Source organism: Oncorhynchus tshawytscha, linkage group LG16 (genome assembly GCF_018296145.1).
Source record: "Oncorhynchus tshawytscha isolate Ot180627B linkage group LG16, Otsh_v2.0, whole genome shotgun sequence".
Lineage (NCBI taxonomy): Eukaryota > Metazoa > Chordata > Actinopteri > Salmoniformes > Salmonidae > Oncorhynchus > Oncorhynchus tshawytscha.
In genome coordinates, this window is record NC_056444.1 from 69,618,707 (window position 1) to 69,641,074 (window position 22,368).

The 22,368-nt window shown below is 42.7% G+C and overlaps 1 protein-coding gene across 1 annotated transcript; it reads right to left on the reverse strand.

Annotated features, from left to right (window-relative positions):
• Positions 1–664: 664 nt before the first annotated feature.
• Positions 665–22,058, reverse strand: LOC112216248 (citrate synthase, mitochondrial). The gene is made up of 11 exons (XM_024376095.2): positions 21,878–22,058; positions 9,942–9,989; positions 9,511–9,618; positions 8,186–8,251; positions 6,442–6,573; positions 3,555–3,743; positions 2,656–2,858; positions 2,061–2,190; positions 1,792–1,893; positions 1,426–1,635; positions 665–1,131 (listed from the first exon to the last, which is right to left on the reverse strand). The coding sequence occupies exons 1-11, from the start codon at positions 21,932–21,934 to the stop codon at positions 958–960; spliced, it is 1,419 nt and encodes a 472-aa protein (XP_024231863.1). The 5' UTR covers positions 21,935–22,058; the 3' UTR covers positions 665–957.
• Between the last annotated feature and the right edge of the window lie 310 nt (positions 22,059–22,368).

Sequence of the window (22,368 nt, forward strand, 5' to 3'; positions counted from 1 at the left end):
CATTAACCTACTGTGCTGTTATTGTCTTGAGTCAGGAACAGAGGTAGGTGGGAGCTCTGTAGTAATGAGGTGGAGTGACAGACTGGGCAACCCAGGCCAGCATACGAGAGGCATGGGGTTAGCAAACACTGGACATAAATTAACGTATCTGTAATCTCTAGGCAGGTGAATTGTATATACACTGAGTGTACGAAACATTAAGGACACATGCTCTTTCCATGACAGACTGACCAGGTGAAAGCTATTATCCCTTATTGATTAACTTGTTGAATTCGCTTCAATCAATCAATGTAGATGAAGGAGATGAGACAAGTTAAAGGATTTTTAAGCCTTGAGACAATTGATACATGGATTGTGAATATGTGCCATTCATAGGGTGCATGGCCAAGACAAAAGATTAAATGCCTTTGAACGGGGTATGGTAATAGGTACCCGGTGCACTGGTTTGAGTGTGTCAAGAACTGCAACACTGCCGGATTTTTCTCGCTCAACAGTTTCCTGTGTTTATCAAGAATGGTCCACAACCCAAAGGACATCCAGGCAACTTGACACAACTGTGGGAAGCATTGGAGTCAGCATGGGCCAGCCTCCCTGTGGAATGCTTTCGACACCTTGTAGAGTCCATGCCCTGACAAATTGAGGCTGTTCTGAGGGCAAAGGGGGGAGTTCAACTTAATATTAGGAAGGAGTTCTTGTTTTTTTACACTCAGTGTATGAGTATGTGTTTCGCATCTCTCTTTATCTTCCAAATGTGGAGGCATAGCGGGGATATATAATATAGGATATCTATGAATACCTAACCGTCTCACACCAAACAATGTAAATATCAAACGCCCTTTTTGGGGATTTTTGATTAATAATAATAAATTAAAAATGTGTACTGTCTCTTTGAATCTCTTTCATGGGGATGGGGGCGAGGTCAGCTTTTATTTGTTATTTCCTCCCTTCTCTCCCTCTTCAGCCTGACTTGTTGGCCCCCACCAGGGTCATGAGTCCGTCCGTGCTCATGGACTTGGGGCGTTCCAGGGGGAAGCCCAGGGCTCGGCTCCAGATCAGCTGGGCCAGCACTCCCAGGGCTCGGGACACACCGAACAACACAGTGTAGTAGTTCATCTCTGTCATCCCATAATACTGTAGTGGAGAGAGGTCAGGGGGAAGGCCAGGGAGAGGTCAAATATGTTTTGTTACAGAGGGTCAACAAAAATGGAATGATTAAAAGACTAAACTAAAACACACAGGTGCTGTGTTTTGTGATGCTTATAATTGAAGTATAATTGTAATGCTGACTAGTCAAAATACATTTAGAATGCACTTTCAAATTCAACTTCCATCGAAGTTTCAGAATGGATCTGCATTACATTGCAATACGTAACATTACAATAGGACATTGTTGAGCAGAATGCCTGAATAAAGAATATTGCTTACCTGCAGCAGCACTCCACTGTGGGCATCTACGTTGGGCCAGGGGTTCTTGGCCTTACCCTGCTCTAGCAGCACTGGGGGCACGATCTTGTAGAGCTGGTGCACCAGCTTGAACATGGGGTCATTGGGCAGGTGCTTAAAGGCAAACTCCTGCTGGCATTGGTACCTGGGGTCAGTCTTCCTCAGGACAGCATGCCCGTAGCCTGGCACCACCTACGGCAGAGAGAGAGGGTGTGAGGAGTAGGGTTGAAAACTTCCCCCAAATCTCCTGTGTTCTTCAGAATCCCCGTTCCTGATTCCCAGAATCCTAGAGAACTAGGGACTTTTTGGTAAGATGCGTCGTAATAGTGAAGCTAGACGCACTCTTACCCTGCCAGACTTGAGTGTGTTCCAGATGTAATCCCTCATCTTCTCATCAGACACCTCCCCTCCCATCTCCTTCTGCAGGGCCGTCAGCCACACCAGTACCTCCTGTAGGGCACACAGAAACACACTTATAACCTCAGCAAGTCTAAAACAGAAACTCTCTATAAAAGCACTGTTGTGCTAATGTTAAGGAAAAGCCAGTTACGCCAACATGATTATCGTTCTGTCCATCCATGTGACTGTGCAGAGCAAAGGACAGGATTGACACAGACCTGGTTGGCCAGCCCATGCAGAGGTCCAGCCAGCCCGTTCAGAGCAGCACTGAAGGAGAGGTAAGGGTCGGACAGAGCACTGCCCACCAGGTGACTTGTGTGGGCGCTGACGTTGCCTCCCTCATGGTCACTGAAACCAAAGGGTCACATTAATTTTAATGTATAGTAATTCATTACAAAATTGTACCTCACATTATTGATTACTACTAACAAACATTTATACAGAGCTATATTGAAATACAGACTTATCCCCCCCCCCAAAACTGTAGAATAATTCTAATGCAACATATAAACACTAGCGGGCAGAGAATTTTTATATTTGAGGGTTTCACAATTCTCAGAATTTAGTGGCAAAGGGGAAGGAACTACAGCCAAAAAAATAGACAAAATGGCAACCCCCTCCCCCAAAAGTAAAATAAATCAATGACTTATAATTGTTAATAATATGAATACCTGGGATTTATAGAGTGCTTTTCAATGACCCAAAGGCACTTAAACTGTAATTATGCTTAATATATAAATCCTTCAGGGCAGGTTTCAATGGAGATTCTTCAGTAGAGATTCTTAACCTGAAACTGGCCCATAAGTAAAATACCTGTGGATTGTGAGGTAGAGCCTCATAAGTTCAGTGAACTCAGCAGAGTTGCTGTAGCCCAGCATGTTGGCGAAGTTAGCGGACCAGTCCTGGTTGGAGTCAATAGCGCCAATGCTGCTGCCCTCACGGTACAGGTTACGGTAGATCTTGGCAGCAACACATGGCAACTTGGCAATTAAGTCCATGGAGTCCTCATAGATGAACTGGAATAGAGTAGATTAACTGAATAGATGAACAGGAATGGAGTAGATTAACTGAATAGAGAAGGGTAGGTGGTTTAATCAACAGTCAGTAGTCTCCCACAGGATCTCACTGAAAGACATGATAAATCCCACACACGATTACCTCGGTAGGTGATTTCCTGTTGATGTTTTGGTCTGTGAGTTTTTTCAAGTCTCGGTTGAACTCTGGGGCTGTAATTCCCTGCTCTACACAAACAGTGTGGTTGTGTTTCTATTTACTTAAATTTAACCTCATCTTGATGAATATGCTCTTGTTCAAGGAAGACCTGGTGTGCGTGTTAAAATTCACATTTAAAAGAACAGACACTTGAAAGGTACTTTAAAATAAGTCAAGGTTTAGTGAAGACGACTCATTGATCTGGCATCACACACTGGTTTAATGCCTTTTACCACACCTCTGCCTGTACTGCATTGTCGTGTGAGGAATGCAGACCTAGGTTCAAATCATATTTAAAATATTTAAAATACTTTGAGCGTTGACTTTTGCCTGCCTGAAGCGCCAGATGTGCAAGGTTTACACCTTAATGGCTATTCTGTTTGTTCTATTTCACCAGGCACGCTCAATCAAACACAGAAAGTATTTTTTTAAATGTCAAATACCATTTGAACCCAGGTCTGTGAAGAATACATGCTGAGATCTGTCTGTGTGTGACTTACCTCCCAGTACTTGGCCTTGTTGACGCCCTCGGAGTAGGCCCGGGCAAAGCTGCTCTCACTGTTCAGAGCTGTGATAGCAGCGCTGAACTGGGACATTGGGTGAAGGTTGGTAGGGAAGTTATCTAGCATGGTGACGACGTGGGAGGGGAGTGCTGCCCGCTTAGCCCATTCTTTGGACAACCAGCTCACCTGGAGAGATGCAAACATGATCGGTGAGTACAAGTAGGGCCTATAAAAAAATTGAGCCAGGAAATGTTCTTCAATCCCAAACATTATAAATCCCCATCACTTTGCTATGGTTGTAGAACTTCAATGCCTTCCTCCTAAACCATAAAGAGTAGGTGTGTCCAAACTTTTAACTGGTACCATAAAACCTGTAATATAGGAATTTCCTCCAGCTGAGCCATATTAGGGTGGAATTAGACCTCATCTCGTGGTGGCTTCAAGAAAGAGCTGCAGCAAACACCAAATGCCAAGGATGTGTGTTGGAGTTGAGTTGTTGCAGTAATACCCACAATGTGGCCCAAAAACGAGAAGCTAGCTTTGTAGTGGGAACGGTTTGTCCAGTTGGAGCGAGTGGATTGGATGAAGGGAACCACGGGAACGTCTACTGTATGCAGTGCTCACAGAGGACTTTGATAGCTATAACCAGTGGAAGGCAGGATTCGGAATGAGTGTCTGAAACCAGGTGCTGTGCCGAGCGTGAATGTTAAGCCAGCAACCTCTGTTCCCTACCGGTACATCACGAGAGTCAGCAGTAATGAGATAAACCGGGTAAATTCAATGTGGATTTACCTCCCTATATCGCTATTGGATTAACGGACTCCCTCAGGCTGGTGAAAAGGCCTTTTCCTCGGCTCTTCTTTGGTCGTTAACTCAGCTGTCAATCGGTAAGTCTCCACGCTCTACTTTATACAGTGGGGCAAAAAAGTATTGTCAGCCACCAATAGTGCAAGTTCTCCCACTTAAAAAGATGAGGCCTGCAATTTTCATCATAGGTACACTTCAACTATGACAGACAAAATGAGAAAAAAAAATCCAGAAAAATCACATTGTAGGATTTTTAATGAATATATTTGCAAATTATGGTGGAAAATAAGTATTTGGGCACCTACAAACAAGCAAGATTTCTGGCTCACAGACCTGTAACTTCTTCTTTAAGAGGCTCATCTGTCCTCCACTCGTTACCTGTATTAATGGCACCTGTTTGAACTTGTTATCAGTATAAAAGACACCTGTCCACAACCTCAAACAGTTACACGACAAACTCCACTATGGCCAAGACCAAAGAGCTGTCAAAGGACACCAGAAACAAAACTGTAGACCTGCACCAGGCTGGGAAGACTGAATCTGCAATAGGTAAGCAGCTTGGTTTGAACAAATCAACTGTGGGAGCAATTATTAGGAAATGGAAGACATACAAGACCACTGATAATCTCCCTCGATCTGGGGCTCCACGACAAAGAATGCTGAGTTGCATCCAAAGAACACCATACCTACTGTGAAGCATGGGGGTGGAAACATCATGCTTTGGGGCTGTTTTTCTGCAAAGTGACCAGGACGACTGATCCGTGTAAAGGAAAGAATGAATGGGGCCATGTATCGTGAGATTGAGTGAAAACCTCCATCAGCAAGGGCATTGAAGATGAAACGTGGCTGGGTCTTTCAGCATGACAATGATCCCAAACACACCGCCCGGGCAACGAAGGAGTGGCTTCGTAAGAAGCATTTCAAGGTCCTGGAGTGGCCTAGCCAGTCTCCAGATCTCAACCCCATAGAAAATCTTTGGAGGGAGTTGAAAGTCTGTGTTGCCCAGCAACAGCCCCAAAACATCACTGCTCTAGAGGAGATCTGCATGGAGGAATGGGCCAAAATACCAGCAACAGTGTGTGAAAACCTTGTGAAGACTTACAGAAAACATTTGACCTCTGTCATTGCCAACAAAGGGTATATAACAGAGTATTGAGAAACTTTTGTTAGTTATTGACCAAATACTTATTTTCCACCATCATTTGCAAATAAATTAATAAAAAATCCTACAATGTGATTTTGTGTACCTATGATGAAAATTACAGGCCTCATCTTTTTAAGTGGGAGAACTTGCACAATTGGTGGCTGACTAAATACAGTGGGGCAAAAAAGTATCTGTTAGATTTATATTTTTCCTGCTTGTGCTAGAATAGTTGGTGTTGTTCTCTGGCTTACCACTTAGCTATGTTGACCGTGGTGGTTTTCCAACTAGACTAGTTAGCTGGCTATGCTAGCAAGCAGGCTAAATAAGTAACCTTAGCTGGCTGGCTAAGATAACTGCATATACAGCAACATTATTTGATAATTGTTTAGATGGTGTTATATTTGTTCAAAACTTGTTTACTTTAAATGTTTCTGTTAGCTAGGTGTTGATCGCAACTGGCTGACTCATGCAGCGCTAACCTAATGTTAGCAGGCTAGTAGGGCTAACGTTAGCAGGCTAGTTGGCTAGCATCTTTGCAAGCTGATTTCTATCAATAAATTCATACATTAATTGGGTTTGAAGTTTTTTTTATTGAACATTTTTATTGAAACCAGTAGTTATGAAGGTGCAAACGATTTGATTTAATTTAAAGTTATACATTATAGGGAATAGGCTGACTGGCTGGGTCCTCCATATAAAACGTCACAACCCACAAAAAACACTTTCCCGGCATGACTTCAGCATTCTGATCGGTTTTATGTAATAACTTAAAAAATAAAAGTGAGGTCTAACATTGTATTAGAACTTTACGTGCGTATACTAATGCAAATCCATGTTACATGTGGTTATGTTTATGCTACCCTTTAACCTCCTTTCCACTTGACCAGACTAAATCTTTACATTCAGTTTAAATTAGCCCTAGCCCCATCTCACCTGTTCCTCTGTGGGGACCTGTCCTGTGACCAGCAGCCAAAAGAGGCCCTCAGGCAATGGCTCCTGACCTCCTGGAGCCTTGGGCAACAGCTGCTGACACTCTGGAATGCTGTAGCCACGGAAGCGGATGCCCTAAAGACAAATTTGACACAATTTAGATAGTGCCTTGAGAAAGTACTGACACCCCTTGACTTTTTCCACATTTTGTTGTCTTACAGCCTGAATTTAAAATGGATTAAATGTAGATGTTTTGTCACTGGCCTACACACAATATATATAAAAGAGGAAATATGTTTTTCGAAATTTACACAAAATTATTTAATAAAGAAAAACCAAAATGTTATAAGTATTCAACCCGTTTGTTATGGCAAGCCTAAATAAGTTCAGGAGTAAACATTTTTTATTTTTTTTATTTGCTTAACAAGTCACATAATAAGTTGAATGGACTCACTATGTGCAATAAGTGTTTAACATGATATTTGAATCATCTCTTTACCCACACGTACAATTATCTGTAAGGTCCCTCAGTCAAGCAGTGAATTACAAGCACAGATTCAACCACAAAGACCAGGGAGGTTGTTCAATGCCTTGCAAAGAACGGCACCTATTGGTAGATGGGTAAAAAAATAAAAAAATAAATAAGACCCTTTGAGTATAGGTTAGTTATTAATTACACTTTGGATGGTAACTCAGTTGCCGGAGGATGGAAACTGCTCATGGCTGTCACCCTAAGGCCAAATGCTGTGATAGAAAACTGAGGATGGAACAACAAAATTGTAGTTACTCAACAATACTAACCTAATTGACAGGGTGAAAAGGAAGCTGTACAGAATTTAAAAAAAATCAAAAACATGCATCCTGTTTGCAATAAGGCATTAAAGTAATACTAGAAAAAAAATCTGTCAAAGCAATTACCTTTTTGTCCCGAATACAAAGTTGTTTGGGGAAAACCCAATACAACTAATTACTGAGTACCACTCTGTTTAAAGCTGCATCATGTTATGGGTGTGCTTGTAATTGTTTATTTTTTATCCTGAAAAACTCCCCAGTCCTTAACAGAATGGAGCTAAGCACAGGCAAAACCCTAAAGGAAAACCTGGTTCAGTCTGCTTTCCAACAGACACTGGGAGATTAATTCACCTTTCAGCAGGACAATGACCTAACAGACAAGGCCAAATCTACACTGGAATTGCTTACCAAGACAGTGAATGTTCCGAGTGGTCGAGTTAGTTTTGACTTAAATATACATGAAAATCTATGGCAAGACCTGAAAGTGGTTGTCTAGCAATGAACAACCACCAATTTGACAGAGCTTGAATAATTTTTTTAATAATAAAAAAGGGCAAATGGTATACAATCCAGGTGTGGAAAGCTCTTAGAGACTTACCCAGAAAGACCGTAGTCCCTGCCAAAGGTGCTTCTACAAAGTATTGACTCGAGTGTGAATACTTATTTCTGTATTTCATTTTCAATAAAATGTGCAAAAATGTCTAAAAACATGTTTTCACCTTGTCATTAAGGGGTATTGTGTGTAGAAGGGTGAGAATAATTGTTTTCATCAATTTTGAATTCAGGCTGTAACACAAAATGTGGAATAAGTCAAGGAGTCTGAATACATTCTGAAGGCACTGTAAGTAACCATATGGCTTATCTACGAGGGCCAAGAGTGCTCAGCTTGACACATCAATTATTCTGTGGTTGATACCGTTGTGGATTATTTGTGTTGTGATGGCAGGAAACACACCTCATCAGGATCCAGCACTGAGGTCTCATACACCAGACCCTTCATGCCCCTCATCCCACCATAGACCTATGAAACAACAGAAATTACACTGTACAGAAAGCTCAATATAGGCTAGACTATTTCTCTCTGATCAAAGTCCAGAAATAAGTGTCTCAATTCAAAATGTGTAAAGATGACCCTGATCTTAATTAATCTACATTCTTCATAGTCATAAAAAGGGTGAAGATGTCATGTGAATGATAAACGTGTGGATGACGTTCACTGTAAGAGCTGAGGTGTGTGTAACCCTGGAGTGAGTCTGCTGTGATTTCTGGTGTGGGAGGCAAGAGCTGTGACTCAGCTTTATATTTTAGTTATTTTTTGTTGCATTAGTCCGCTGTTGGTACAGTCTCAAAATGTTTTGAATATCAGCAATCAAGTTTTCAAGAAGCAAAGTGTCATCGGACACATGTGGCTGTGCTTAGCTGGCAGAGAACAGGCTGAGTAGTGGTACATTACATGACCGCTAGTATGCTAAAAGGGGAATAGATGAGGGGCAATATCAGACCCAATCACGTAGCAGCCGGTCTATAATACAGTAATGTGAATCCATTTCTACATATTGATAAACTAAAGACCCTCACCACACATCATTTTGTTAATGGAATTTTGAAAATGATTTTACCATTGCTTTTCTGATCTTTGTGGTGTGGTGGTTCATTTCTTTACTATCAAATGAGGAGACAACCTTATCACACAAGTCAGAGTTATACTTAAACTAAATCTTTAAACCACTTATTAATAATGGAGCATGATGGCTGGTCGACAAATCACCCTCAGATGATTCGTTGAGAGCCCTGAGACAAAAGTACAAAGGTCTTTTATAGCCAAGATAGTCCCCTTTCAACCTACATGATGAACAGATGTATTGAATGGGTCACAAGGTTAAGATTTGTATAAAAGATACTTATAATTCACAGCAGACAGTATCTGCTGTAAAAACAGTTTTCATTGTGTAGAGACCAGTGTCTGGCCCCCTAACTCCATACTGGAGCCATGTTTCGGTTCTATACTGTACCAGTGAGACATTAACTCATGCTCTGGAATACAGTATCCCCAAAGACATCATAAATCTCCTGTCAGTTATCTCCCAGAGGCCCATCCTCAGTAGAAAACAACCCCTTATTCTATTGCATAAACAACCATGATGCAATAAAAGTATTATAACATAATCTTGCAATTTTCCTCTCAAAGTGGTGTATTTCTACATGAAAAGCCTTTGATTATCTTGTATGGTTTTTACCAACATTATGTTCTGAGATAATGAATATGGCTCAATTACTTACCATATCAACAGTGATCGATCCAATGTTGGTTTTACCATACTGCTGTTTGAAGCTCTTGATCCTACTTTGCTCTTTTGGGATGAGGTCTGATAGAACATCCTTTAAATTCTGCAAAAACACAGACATGTCTCTGAAAGCTCAGTCAAAATAAAATTAGTTGAAAACCAGCCTATTAAAAAAAAGGTCAACTACAGAGAACCTAGTGAAAACTGTGATAACACTGCCAAGTCTGTGTTAGTTAAACAACCAATATATCCAAAACATAGGTTGAAAAACAGGCTTATAAAGTTGTCAGCATGGTCCATAAATGGCAAAGAGAACAAAGAAGGAAATCTCGTCAATCCCTATTAATATCATGCTTCACCAACAATTACGTTAATAATGAGCAAACTGACAATGAGTGGCCTTGAAGAGGTGGTCAGAGTACTTACTGTTGATGAGCTGGCATGTCTGGATGCCACAATGACACATGAGGCATTCTGCAGAGGAGAAAATGCAAGCGTCAGAAAACATGAGCCTGAGGGAGGGTCTGTGGTCAAAACAGAGACTTGGTTAGCAGAGTGTAAAGGGGGTATTAGAGAAGCTTCAAATTAGCTGCGTAGCACAACTGCACTCTGATTTCCAATACCTGCAGCTAGACTACGAGAAGTAGGCCTAATTTAATTATTGAGCTGATAGTACCATGAAATCCTGATTTCTCGCCGCTTCTCAGTTAGCCTAAATATCCAACCCCATAGACTCAACATCCACGACAGAGTGGGAAGATCGGGTAATTGGTTCTGTATAGATAACTGCTATCTGGTCCGGCAATCCGCAATGTCTGCCTTCACTGCAGATAACAGCGAAGACCATTATACTGTTGTCAGAGGTAAATGGGAGCAGCTGGTATAATGATGAAAGAAAATGAACCTAGAGGGTTTATAGCAAAAAGCTAGCAATATTTCTCAATTTCAATGAACCATAAATGTATTTTTTTTCTCCAGCTATGGCAGATGACCCTAAGGACTTGGTCACTAGAACTAGGAGATTGAGTCGGATTAACAGGAATGTTCTTGAGTAAATAAATAAAAATACAAAAATCAGCCAAGGCAGGATGAAATTTCTTGCCTGGATGCCAGTAATCTTGTAGCTTAGCAGGTGATTACTACCAGTAGTCTGAAACCAGACCAGAGAGGAAGAGGCAAAGCGAGAGGTTTCACCCTCGCAAAAATATGTCCAAAATAAGCCCAATGCGTTTCTATGGGTTTGTTTTTTTATTTAAGCTTGTCACCTGCCTTCCTGCCTTTGGGACAACGGCTCCCATTGTTAGGGCAAAGACATGAGCATCTCGTCATTATATACAGATCTCTGACCAGACTCAGTCAGATTGTCAATGGAAGGGGGATGGAGCCAGGGGGTCAACGCAAGGGACATCTGGCTACAAGATTCCCAAAAAAAAACACACCACTTCGATACAGCCACAACCGGAAGTGACTTTTTCATAGTAGGTTAGGATAATTAAAGTTGGCAGATTAAGAAAAGTAGGTTAACTCTTTTGGGGTAGGGGGCAGCATTTTCACTTTTGGATGAATAGCGTGCCCAGAGTGAACTACCTCCTACTCTGTCCCAGATGCTAATATTTGCATATTATGAGTATTGGATAGAAAACACTGAAGTTTCTAAAACTGTTTGAATGATGTCTGGAGTATAACAGAACTCATATGGCTGGCAAAAACCTGAGAAAAATCCAACCAGGAAGTGGGATATCTGAGGTTTGTAGTTTTTCAAAGCTTGGCCTACCGAATACACAGTGGGATATGGATAAAGTTGCACTTCCTACAGCTTCCAGTAGATGTCAACCGTCTTTAGAAACTTGAATGAGGATTCTACTATAAAGGAGGGGCTCATGAGACCTCTTTGAGTCAGTGGTCTGGCAGAGTGCCTTGGTCTCATGATGTGCGCTCCCGACAGAGTTAGCTCTCGTTCCATTGCTTTTCTTCAGACATAGGAATTCTCCGGTTGGAACATTATTGATGTTTGATGTTAAAAACATCCCAAAGATAAGTCAAACGATGTATGGAGGAATCTGTTTCTACGACCTGTAACGGAACTTTGAATTGTCTGGACGAAGCGCCTGCGCCTCATGAAGATGGATTACTGGGCTGAACACGCTAACAACAAGTGGCTATTTGGACAGAAATGATGGACTTTATGGAACAAATCAGTCATTTGTCGTCAAACTGGGATTCCTGGGAGTGCCTTCTGATGAAGATCATCAAAGGTAAGTGAATATTTATGGCGTAATTTCTAACTTCTGTTGACTCCAAAATGGCAGATATTCCTCTGGCTGTTTTGGGTTCTGAGCACCTCTCTCAGATTATGCTTTTTCCGTAAAGTAAAAAAAGAAAATCTGACACAGCGGTTGCATTAAGGTTAGCAAAAAGGGTTAGGAAAAGTTTTAGGTTTAGCAAAAACATGGGACGAAAAGTCACTTCCGGGCATAGCATGTGTTTTAGGGAGTCCCATCTGGCTACGTTCCCACTAGGTGGAACTCTACTTCAGGTGTGGGTAGCCTACCTTCCCATAGCAGCTATAATCCAACATTAAAACAGTGATAAATCATTCGATTTTTAATTGAAGGCCAGCATCCCGAAGTCACCTATTCACTATTGACGTTGAGACTGGTGTTTTGCATGTACCATTTAATTAAGCTGCCAGTTGAGGACTTGTTTCGGTTTCTCAAACTAGACACTAATGTACTTGTCCTCAGTTGTGCACTGGGACCTCACACTCTTTCTATTCTGGTTAGAGACAGTTTGCGCTGGTCTGTGAAGGGAGTAGTACACAGCGTTGTACGAGATCTTCAGTTTCTTGGCAATTTCTTGCATGGAATAGCCTTCATTTCTCAGAACATGAATTGACTGACGAGTTTCAGAAGAAAGTTCTTTGTTTCTGGCCATTTTGAGCCTGTAATCAAACCCACAAATGTTGATGCTCCAGATACTCAACTGGTCTAAAGAAGGCCAGTTTTATTGCTTATTTAATCAGGACGACAGTTTTCAGCTTTGCTAACATATTTGCAAAAGGGTTTTAATAGTCATTTACTACATTAACAATATCCACACTATTTCTGATCAATTTGAATGGACAAAAAAAACAAAAAAACTTTTGAACGGTAGCGTGTGATTAATATATATATATATATATATTTTTTTTTAAATGGCACAGGAGACACCCGTCTTAGTCACACCCATCCCAGTGAACTAATCCCTTGCGGAGGCCGCTTGGATGGCACAGTACAATGCACATTCATTGTTTCATAAGTAAAGTGTGTGAATTGTTTGCAATCACCAGTAGTACATTTACCTAGTGGTTAGCGTCGGGCCAGTAACCGAAAGATCGAATCCCCGAGCTGACGAAGTAAAAATCTGTCATTCTGCCCCTGAGCAAGGTAGTTAACCCACTGCTCCCCAGGTGCCGAAGACGTGGATGTCGATTAAACCTGTTACGGCTAGACGTTCCGGAACATCCGGTGAAATTGCAGAGCGCGATATTCAAATTAAATTTGAAATATTTAACTTTCATAAAATCACAAGTGCAATACACCAAAATAAAGCTTAACTTTTGTTAATCCAGCCTCCGTGTCAGATTTCAAAAAGGCTTTACGGCGAAAGCAAACCATGTGATTATCTGAGGACAAGGCCTCATCATACAAATGCATAACAAATCATTTTCAACCAGGGAGGTGCGACACGAAAGTCAGAAATAACGATATAATTCATGCCTTACCTTTGAAGATCTTCTGTTGGCACTCCAAAATGTCCCATAAACATCACAAATGGTCCTTTTGTTCGATAAATTCCTTCGTTATATCCCAAAATGTAAATGTATTTGTCGCAGAAATACACCGGGTCCAACTCGCCCAACATGACCTAATAAGTTACCTGTACACTTGATCCAAACAACTTTCCTAATCCAACTTTAGGTATCCCCCTTTCCGTTACCATTAATAATTAATTAATTTCTAATTCCTAGAAAAGCTAAATATACACTAACTGTACACTATTTTTTATTGGTTTTATCACATTTGCAGCCGATAGTATTTTTCAGTTACAACACTTTTCTGGCATCCTCCTTCCAATACACAGTTGTTCATAGATGCTAGATTGCCATGTTACAGCGGTTTTATTGGCTATATGGCCGTGTGTGAATCCTAACGCTATAAAAAGGTGTATTCATTTAACCTTTTATGAAAAATAATTATAGATTGTACAGTACAGAAGCAAACTTCCAAAAGGTTACCAAAACCGTATCGCAAGCAAGGATTATTAACGTGTCATGTCGACAAAGTCCTGGGACTATTGTACAGTTCCACAATGTCATCAATGCTTCAACTGAGAATCAAAGAGGGAGCCCTCTTTGGTGAACGAGAGGTCATCTGTCTGAGGATTGAAAGTTAACAGTCCCTCAAATAAGAAGTCACAAGTTAACGTGATTTGTCAGCTGTCTGGGCCATAGAAATAGAATGATCTGAGCAGGAGGGTAATTGGGTGAAGGCAGTACTGTAGGTTACAATCTAGTTACAGCCGGTGTTCCAAGGACACTCAGACAGTCTTACTCCTGACCAGGGAGGTAGTTGCTTGGAAACCCAATGGGCAAAAATTAGCATTTGAATCAGGAAAGTTTCCTCACAACTTCCAGAATGTCAAATAAAATTAGATTTTAACGTACTTTACCAGTTGTCCTTGCGGCTGTAGGAGACAATATATCCACAGGAAAGTATAATTACATCAACTTTTGAAAGTGCTGGTAGTGCTCAGACTTCTATCACCTGAAGCATATGCACGAGCCTCATGTCTACTTGCCAAGCTCCTGCACGTGTTTACATGGTTCTGTACATGCTTCAGGTGATAGAAACCTGAGCACACTACCAGCTTTGAAAAGTTAATGTAATTCATATTTCTTGTGGATATTGCTTCACATTCCTACCGCCAAAAGGACCAACTGCACAGACAACCGGTAAAGTTTGTTAGAATATAATTGTATTCAACATTCAGGCTTTTAGAGGTCGTGAAAGGAAACTTTCCTGATTCAAAACACTCATTTCTGCTCGACATAGAATTCAATGCAATTTAACGTTGGGTTTCCAGGCAAGAGGTAGCAGTGGCACCCAGGAATCAACAGACCTCTGTGGAATGCATGAAATCAAGACAGAATTCAAATCAGTGTGTGTTATTGAAACTTCAGTGTTGCACATGCATAAGACTTATTACATAATTGGATAGTTAACTGGCTAGGTATAAATCAAATCAAATTTTATTTGTCACATACACATGGTTAGCAGATGTTAATGCGAGTGTAGCGAAATGCTTGTGCTTCTAGTTCCGACAATGCAGTAATAACGAACAAGTAATCTAACTAACAATTCCAAAAAAACTACTGTCTTATACACAGTGTAAGGGGATAAAGAATATGTACATAAGGATATATGAATGAGTGATGGTACAGAGCAGCATAGGCAAGATACAGTAGATGATATCGAGTACAGTATATACATATGAGATGAGTATGTAAACCAAGTGGCATAGTTAGTGGCTAGTGATACATGTATTACATAAGGATGCAGTCGATGATATAGAGTACAGTATATACGTATGCATATGAGATGAATAATGTAGGGTAAGTAACATTATATAAGGTAGCATTGTTTAAAGTGGCTAGTGATATATTTACATCATTTCCCATCAATTCCCATTATTAAAGTGGCTGGAGTTGAGTCAGTGTCATTGACAGTGTGTTGGCAGCAGCCACTCAATGTTAGTGGTGGCTGTTTAACAGTCTGATGGCCTTGAGATAGAAGCTGTTTTTCAGTCTCTCGGTCCCAGCTTTGATGCACCTGTACTGACCTCGCCTTCTGGATGACAGCGGGGTGAACAGGCAGTGGCTCGGATGGTTGATGTCCTTGATGATCTTTATGGCCTTCCTGTAGCATCGGGTGGTGTAGGTGTCCTGGAGGGCAGGTAGTTTGCCCCCGGTGATGCGTTGTGCAGACCTCACTACCCTCTGGAGAGCCTTACGGTTGAGGGCGGTGCAATTGCCATACCAGGCGGTGATACAGCCCGCCAGGATGCTCTCGATTGTGCATCTGTAGAAGTTTGTGAGTGCTTTTGGTGACAAGCCGAATTTCTTCAGCCTCCTGAGGTTGAAGAGGCTCTGCTGCGCCTTCTTCACGATGCTGTCTGTGTGAGTGGACCAATTCAGTTTGTCTGTGATGTGTATGCCGAGGAACTTAAAACTTGCTACCCTCTCCACTACTGTTCCATCAATGTGGATAGGGGGTGTTCCCTCTGCTGTTTCCTGAAGTCCACAATCATCTCCTTAGTTTTGTTGACGTTGAGTGTGAGGTTATTTTCCTGACACCACACTCCGAGGGGCCTCACCTCCTCCCAGTAGGCCGTCTCGTCGTTGTTGGTAATCAAGCCTACCACTGTTGTGTCGTCCGCAAACTTGATGATTGAGTTGGAGGCGTGCGTGGCCACGCAGTCGTGGGTGAACAGGGAGTACAGGAGAGGGCTCAGAACACACCCTTGTGGGGCCCCAGTGTTGAGGATCAGCGGGGAGGAGATGTTGTTGCCTACCCTCACCACCTGGGGGCGGCCCGTCAGGAAGTCCAGTACCCAGTTGCACAGGGGCGGGGTCGAGACCCAGGGTCTCGAGCTTGATGACGAGCTTGGAGGGTACTATGGTGTTGAATGCCGAGCTGTAGTCGATGAACAGCATTCTCACATAGGTATTCCTCTTGTCCAGATGGGTTAAGGCAGTGTGCAGTGTGGTTGAGATTGCATCGTCTGTGGACCTATTTGGGCGGTAAGCAAATTGGAGTGGGTCTAGGGTGTCAGGTAGGGTGGAGGTGATATGGTCCTTGACTAGTCTCTCAAAGCACTTCATGATGACGGATGTGAGTGCTGAATAAAGATCAACACAATGTGCAACAACTTCAAATATTTTACTGAGTTACAGTTCATAAGGAAATCAGTCCATTAAAAATAAATTAGGCTCTGATCGATGGATTTCACATGACCGGGAATACAGATGGTCACAGATGCCTTCAAAAAAAAAGTTGGGGCATGGGTAGCCTAGTGGTTAGAGCGTTGGACTAGTAACCGGAAGGTCGCGAGTACAAACTCCCGAGCTGACAAGGTACAAATCTGTATTGAAAATAAGAATTTGTTCTTAACTGACTTGCCTGGTTAAATAAAAAAGGTAAAATAAAAATTAAATAAAACATTTTTTAAATCAGAAACAGTTCGTATCTACGCCGGTACATCCGGCGCCGACAGAGATGGCCGCCTCGCTTTGCGTTCCTAGGAAACTATGGTTTTTTTACGTGTTATTTCTTACACTAGTACCCCAGGTCATCTTAGGTTTCTTTACATACAGCCGACAAGAACTACTGAATATAAGATCAGCGTCAACTCACCATCAGTACGACCAAGAATATGTTTTTCGCGATGCGGATCCTGAGTTCTGCCTTACAACCAGTGTAACCGAGTGGATCACATGCAGCGACCAAAAAAAAAAAAAAAACTCAGAAAAAGAGGGAAACGAAGCGGTCTTCTGGTCAGACTCCGGAGACGGGCACATCGTGCACCACTCCCTAGCATTCTTCTTGCCAATGTCCAGTCTCTTGACAACAAGGTTGATGAAATCCGAGCAAGGGTAGCATTCCAGAGGGACATCAGAGACTGTAACGTTCTCTGCTTCACGGAAACATGGCTCACTGGAGAGACGCAATCCGAAGCGGTGCAGCCAGCGGGTTTCTCCACGCATCGCGCCGACAGAAACAAACATCTCTCTGGTAAGAAGACGGGCGGGGGCGTATGCCTTATGGCCAACGTGACATGGTGTGATGAAGGAAACATACAGGAACTCAAATCCTTCTGTTCACCTGATTTAGAATTCCTCACAATCAAATGTAGACCGCATTATCTACCAAGAGAATTCTCTTCGATTATAATCACAGCCGTATATATCCCCCAAGCAGACACATCGATGGCTCTGAACGAACTTTATTTAACTCTCTGCAAACTGGAAACGATTTATCCGGAGGCTGCATTCATTGTAGCTGGGGATTTTAACAAGGCTAATCTGAAAACAAGACTCCCTAAATGTTATCAGCATATTGATTGCGCAACCAGGGGTGGAAAGACCCTGGATCATTGTTACTCTAACTTCCGCGACGCATATAAGGCCCTGCCCCGCCCCCTTTCGGAAAAGCTGACCACGACTCCATTTTGTTGATCCCTGCCTACAGACAGAAACTAAAACAAGAAGCTCCCACGCTGAGGTCTGTCCAACGCTGGTCCGACCAAGCTGACTCCACACTCCAAGACTGCTTCCATCACGTGGACTGGGAGATGTTTCGTATTGCGTCAGACAACAACATTGACGAATACGCTGATACGGTGTGCGAGTTCATTAGAACGTGCGTTGAAGATGTCGTTCCCATAGCAACGATTAAAACATTCCCTAACCAGAAACCGTGGATTGATGGCAGCATTCGTGTGAAACTGAAGGCACGAACCACTGCTTTTAATCAGGGCAAGGTGTCTGGTAACATGACTGAATACAAACAGTGCAGCTATTCCCTCCGCAAGGCTATCAAACAAGCTAAGCGCCAGTACAGAGACAAAGTAGAATCTCAATTCAACGGCTCAGACACAAGAGGTATGTGGCAGGGTCTACAGTCAATCACGGACTACAGGAAGAAACCCAGCCCAGTCACGGACCAGGATGTCTTGCTCCCAGGCAGACTAAATAACTTTTTTGCCCGCTTTGAGGACAATACAGTGCCACTGACACGGCCTGCAACGGAATCATGCGGTCTCTCCTTCACTGCAGCCGAAGTGAGTAAGACATTTAAACGTGTTAACCCTCGCAAGGCTGCAGGCCCAGACGGCATCCCCAGCCGCGCCCTCAGAGCATGCGCAGACCAGCTGGCCGGTGTGTTTACGGACATATTCAACCAATCCCTATACCAGTCTGCTGTTCCCACATGCTTCAAGAGGGCCACCATTGTTCCTGTTCCCAAGAAAGCTAAGGTAACTGAGCTAAACGACTACCGCCCCGTAGCACTCACATCCGTCATCATGAAGTGCTTTGAGAGACTAGTCAAGGACCATATCACCTCCACCCTACCTGACACCCTTGACCCACTCCAATTTGCTTACCGCCCAAATAGGTCCACAGACGATGCAATCTCAACCACACTGCACACTGCCCTAACCCATCTGGACAAGAGGAATACCTATGTGAGAATGCTGTTCATCGACTACAGCTCGGCATTCAACACCATAGTACCCTCCAAGCTCGTCATCAAGCTCGAGACCCTGGGTCTCGACCCCGCCCTGTGCAACTGGGTACTGGACTTCCTGACGGGCCGCCCCCAGGTGGTGAGGGTAGGCAACAACATCTCCTCCCCGCTGATCCTCAACACTGGGGCCCCACAAGGGTGCGTTCTGAGCCCCCTCCTGTACTCCCTGTTCACCCACGACTGCGTGGCCATGCACGCCTCCAACTCAATCATCAAGTTTGCGGACGACACAACAGTGGTAGGCTTGATTACCAACAACGACGAGACGGCCTATAGGGAGGAGGTGAGGGCCCTCGGAGTGTGGTGTCAGGAAAATAACCTCACACTCAACGTCAACAAAACTAAGGAGATGATTGTGGACTTCAGGAAACAGCAGAGGGAACACCCCCCCCATCCACATCGACGGAACAGTAGTGGAGAGGGTAGCAAGTTTTAAGTTCCTCGGCATACACATCACAGACAAACTGAATTGGTCCACTCACACAGACAGCATCGTGAGGAAGGCGCAGCAGCGCCTCTTCAACCTCAGGAGGCTGAAGAAATTCGGCTTGTCACCAAAAGCACTCACAAACTTCTACAGATGCACAATCGAGAGCATCCTGGCGGGCTGTATCACCGCCTGGTATGGCAACTGCACCGCCCTCAACCGTAAGGCTCTCCAGAGGGTAGTGAGGTCTGCACAACGCATCACCGGGGGCAAACTACCTGCCCTCCAGGACACCTACACCACCCGATGCTACAGGAAGGCCATAAAGATCATCAAGGACATCAACCACCCGAGCCACTGCCTGTTCACCCCGCTGTCATCCAGAAGGCGAGGTCAGTACAGGTGCATCAAAGCTGGGACCGAGAGACTGAAAACAGCTTCTATCTCAAGGCCATCAGACTGTTAAACAGCCACCACTAACATTGAGTGGCTACTGCCAACACACTGTCAATGACACTGACTCTACTCCAGCCACTTTAATCATGGGAATTGATGGGAAATTATGTAAATATATCACTAGCCACTTTAAACAATGCTACCTTATATAATGTTACTTACCCTACATTGTTCATCTCATATGCATACGTTGATACTGTACTCTATATCATCGACTGCATCCTTATGTAATACATGTATCACTAGCCACTTTAACTATGCCACTTGGTTTACATACTTATCTCATATGTATATACTGTACTCGATATCATCTACTGTATCTTGCCTATGCTGCTCTGTACCATCACTCATTCATATATCCTTATGTACATATTCTTTATCCCCTTACACTGTGTATAAGACAGTAGTTTTTTTTTTGGAATTGTTAGTTAGATTACTTGCTCGTTATTACTGCATTGTCGGAACTAGAAGCACAAGCATTTCGCTACACTCGCATTAACATCTGCTAACCATGTGTATGTGACAAATAAAATTTGATTTGATTTGATTTTGATATCTGGTGTGAACACCATTTGCCTCATGCAACACGACATCTCCTTCGCATAGAGTTGACCAGGCTGTTGATTGTGGCCTGTGGAATGTTGTCCCACTCCTCTTCAATGGCTGTGCTAAGTTGCTGGATATTGGCGGGAACTGGAACACGCTGTTGACACATCGATTCAGAGCATCCCAAACATGCTCAATGGGTGACATGTCTGGTGAGTATGCAGGCCATTTTCAGCTTCCAGGAATTGTGTACAGATCCTTGCGACATGGGGCCGTGCATTATCATGCAGAAATATGAGTTGGTGTCGGATGAATGGCATGACAACAGGCCTCAGTATCTCTTCACAGCATCTCTGTGCTTTCAAATGGCCATAGATAAAAATGCAATTGTGTTCATTGGCAGTAACTTATGCCTGCCCATACCATAACCACACCGCCACCATGGGGCACTATTCACAACGTTGACATCAGCAAACTGTTTGCACATAACATACACGTTGTCTGCGGTTGAGGACAGTTGGACGTATTGCAGAATATTTTAAAATGACATTGGAGGCGGCTTATGGTAGAGAAATTAACATTCAATTTTCCAGTAACAGCTCTGGTGGACATTCCTGCAGTCAGCATGCCAATTGCACACTCCCTCAAAACTTAGCATTGTGTGATAAAAACACCTTTTAAAGTAGTCTTTTATTGCCCCCAACAAGATGCACCCGTGTAATGATCCTGCTGTTTAATCAAGTTCTTGATATGCCACACCTGTCAGCTGAATGGATTATCTTGGCAAAGGAGAAATTCTCACTAACAGGGATGTAAATACTTTTTTTTTTTTATAAAATAAGTGTCCACAAAATTTTAGAGAAAAGCTGTGCATATGGAACATTTCTGGGATCTTTTATTTAAACTCATGAAACACAGGACCAACACTTTACAAGTTGCGTTTATATATATTTTTCAGTGTGGATTGCGACATAAATGGAGACTTGGCAACAATACAGCACCCGGAAATGAACAAACCTAGATAGCCAATACAACAGAAACGTACGTTAATAGTTAGGACATGTACTTATGAATGGAAATGTTAGCACTGAAGGTCAAATGAGGGGAAGTGGAGGAGCAGGTTAGCTAGCCAGCCAATTAACTTGCCACTGCTGACAGTAGGTAGCTAATATAAGACTATGCATTATTTTGGATTATCTAAACAAGCAGTTTAAAATAACGTCCATGTGAGAGGTGGGATAGCTAACTAACGTTAGCTGTCAAACGTCAACCTCCTGCACAATCAATCTCCTGTTAACGTTATCCGTCACTGTCAACTGGCTAGCTCGCAGCTAACCTAAAAAACGTCGAGAAACAGTAGTTCCAACGCATTTAAAAGATAGAGGACCATCGTTGGTAAGCTTCAAAACAGTCTGGCGATGTGTAGCCACTAGCATACATGAATGCGCTTGACTACAACCGACATTTTTCCTGGAGAGCGAGCAAGCCGGCTAGCTAGTTGTTGAAGTTTACTTGATAGTTTCTAGCAAATTAACGTTTGCACTGACGCCCACTCTACTTCGAAGAGGCTCCTTGCCTCGGCTTACCTTTGACTGAAGGAGTCTTGGCGCTAGCCTGCTGATACTGGTAGCCAGAAAGGACATGATGTCTGTGGGAAAAATATATTTATTCTGAAAGACAGTGCCCAGCGAAGCTAGTTGAAGGTGCCCCTACAGAAAAAGCACGACTGAAGGTTGAAGAGGGATTCGGGCCCGCAAGTAGGCGTATCGTTGATTGGATGGTGGTTGCAGGAAAATGTAACCTCATTGGCCAGTTGAGCCTCGTGTGTCTCTATCAATCGAAACGATTGGCTAAGGCAAACGGAAGACTGGGAGGGAACTCATTTCCGTTTCATTCTGTCACACAATTTAAATGAATTGTTTCTGGACATGACCATAAAAATTACAGGTGTAGATCGGAAATAATTTGATAAATATCAGCAATATTTTACTTTTGATACTTAGTATATTTTAGCGATTGCATTTAGATTTGGATCCTTAACTATATTTAAATCCCAAATACTTTTAGTGAAGTAGTA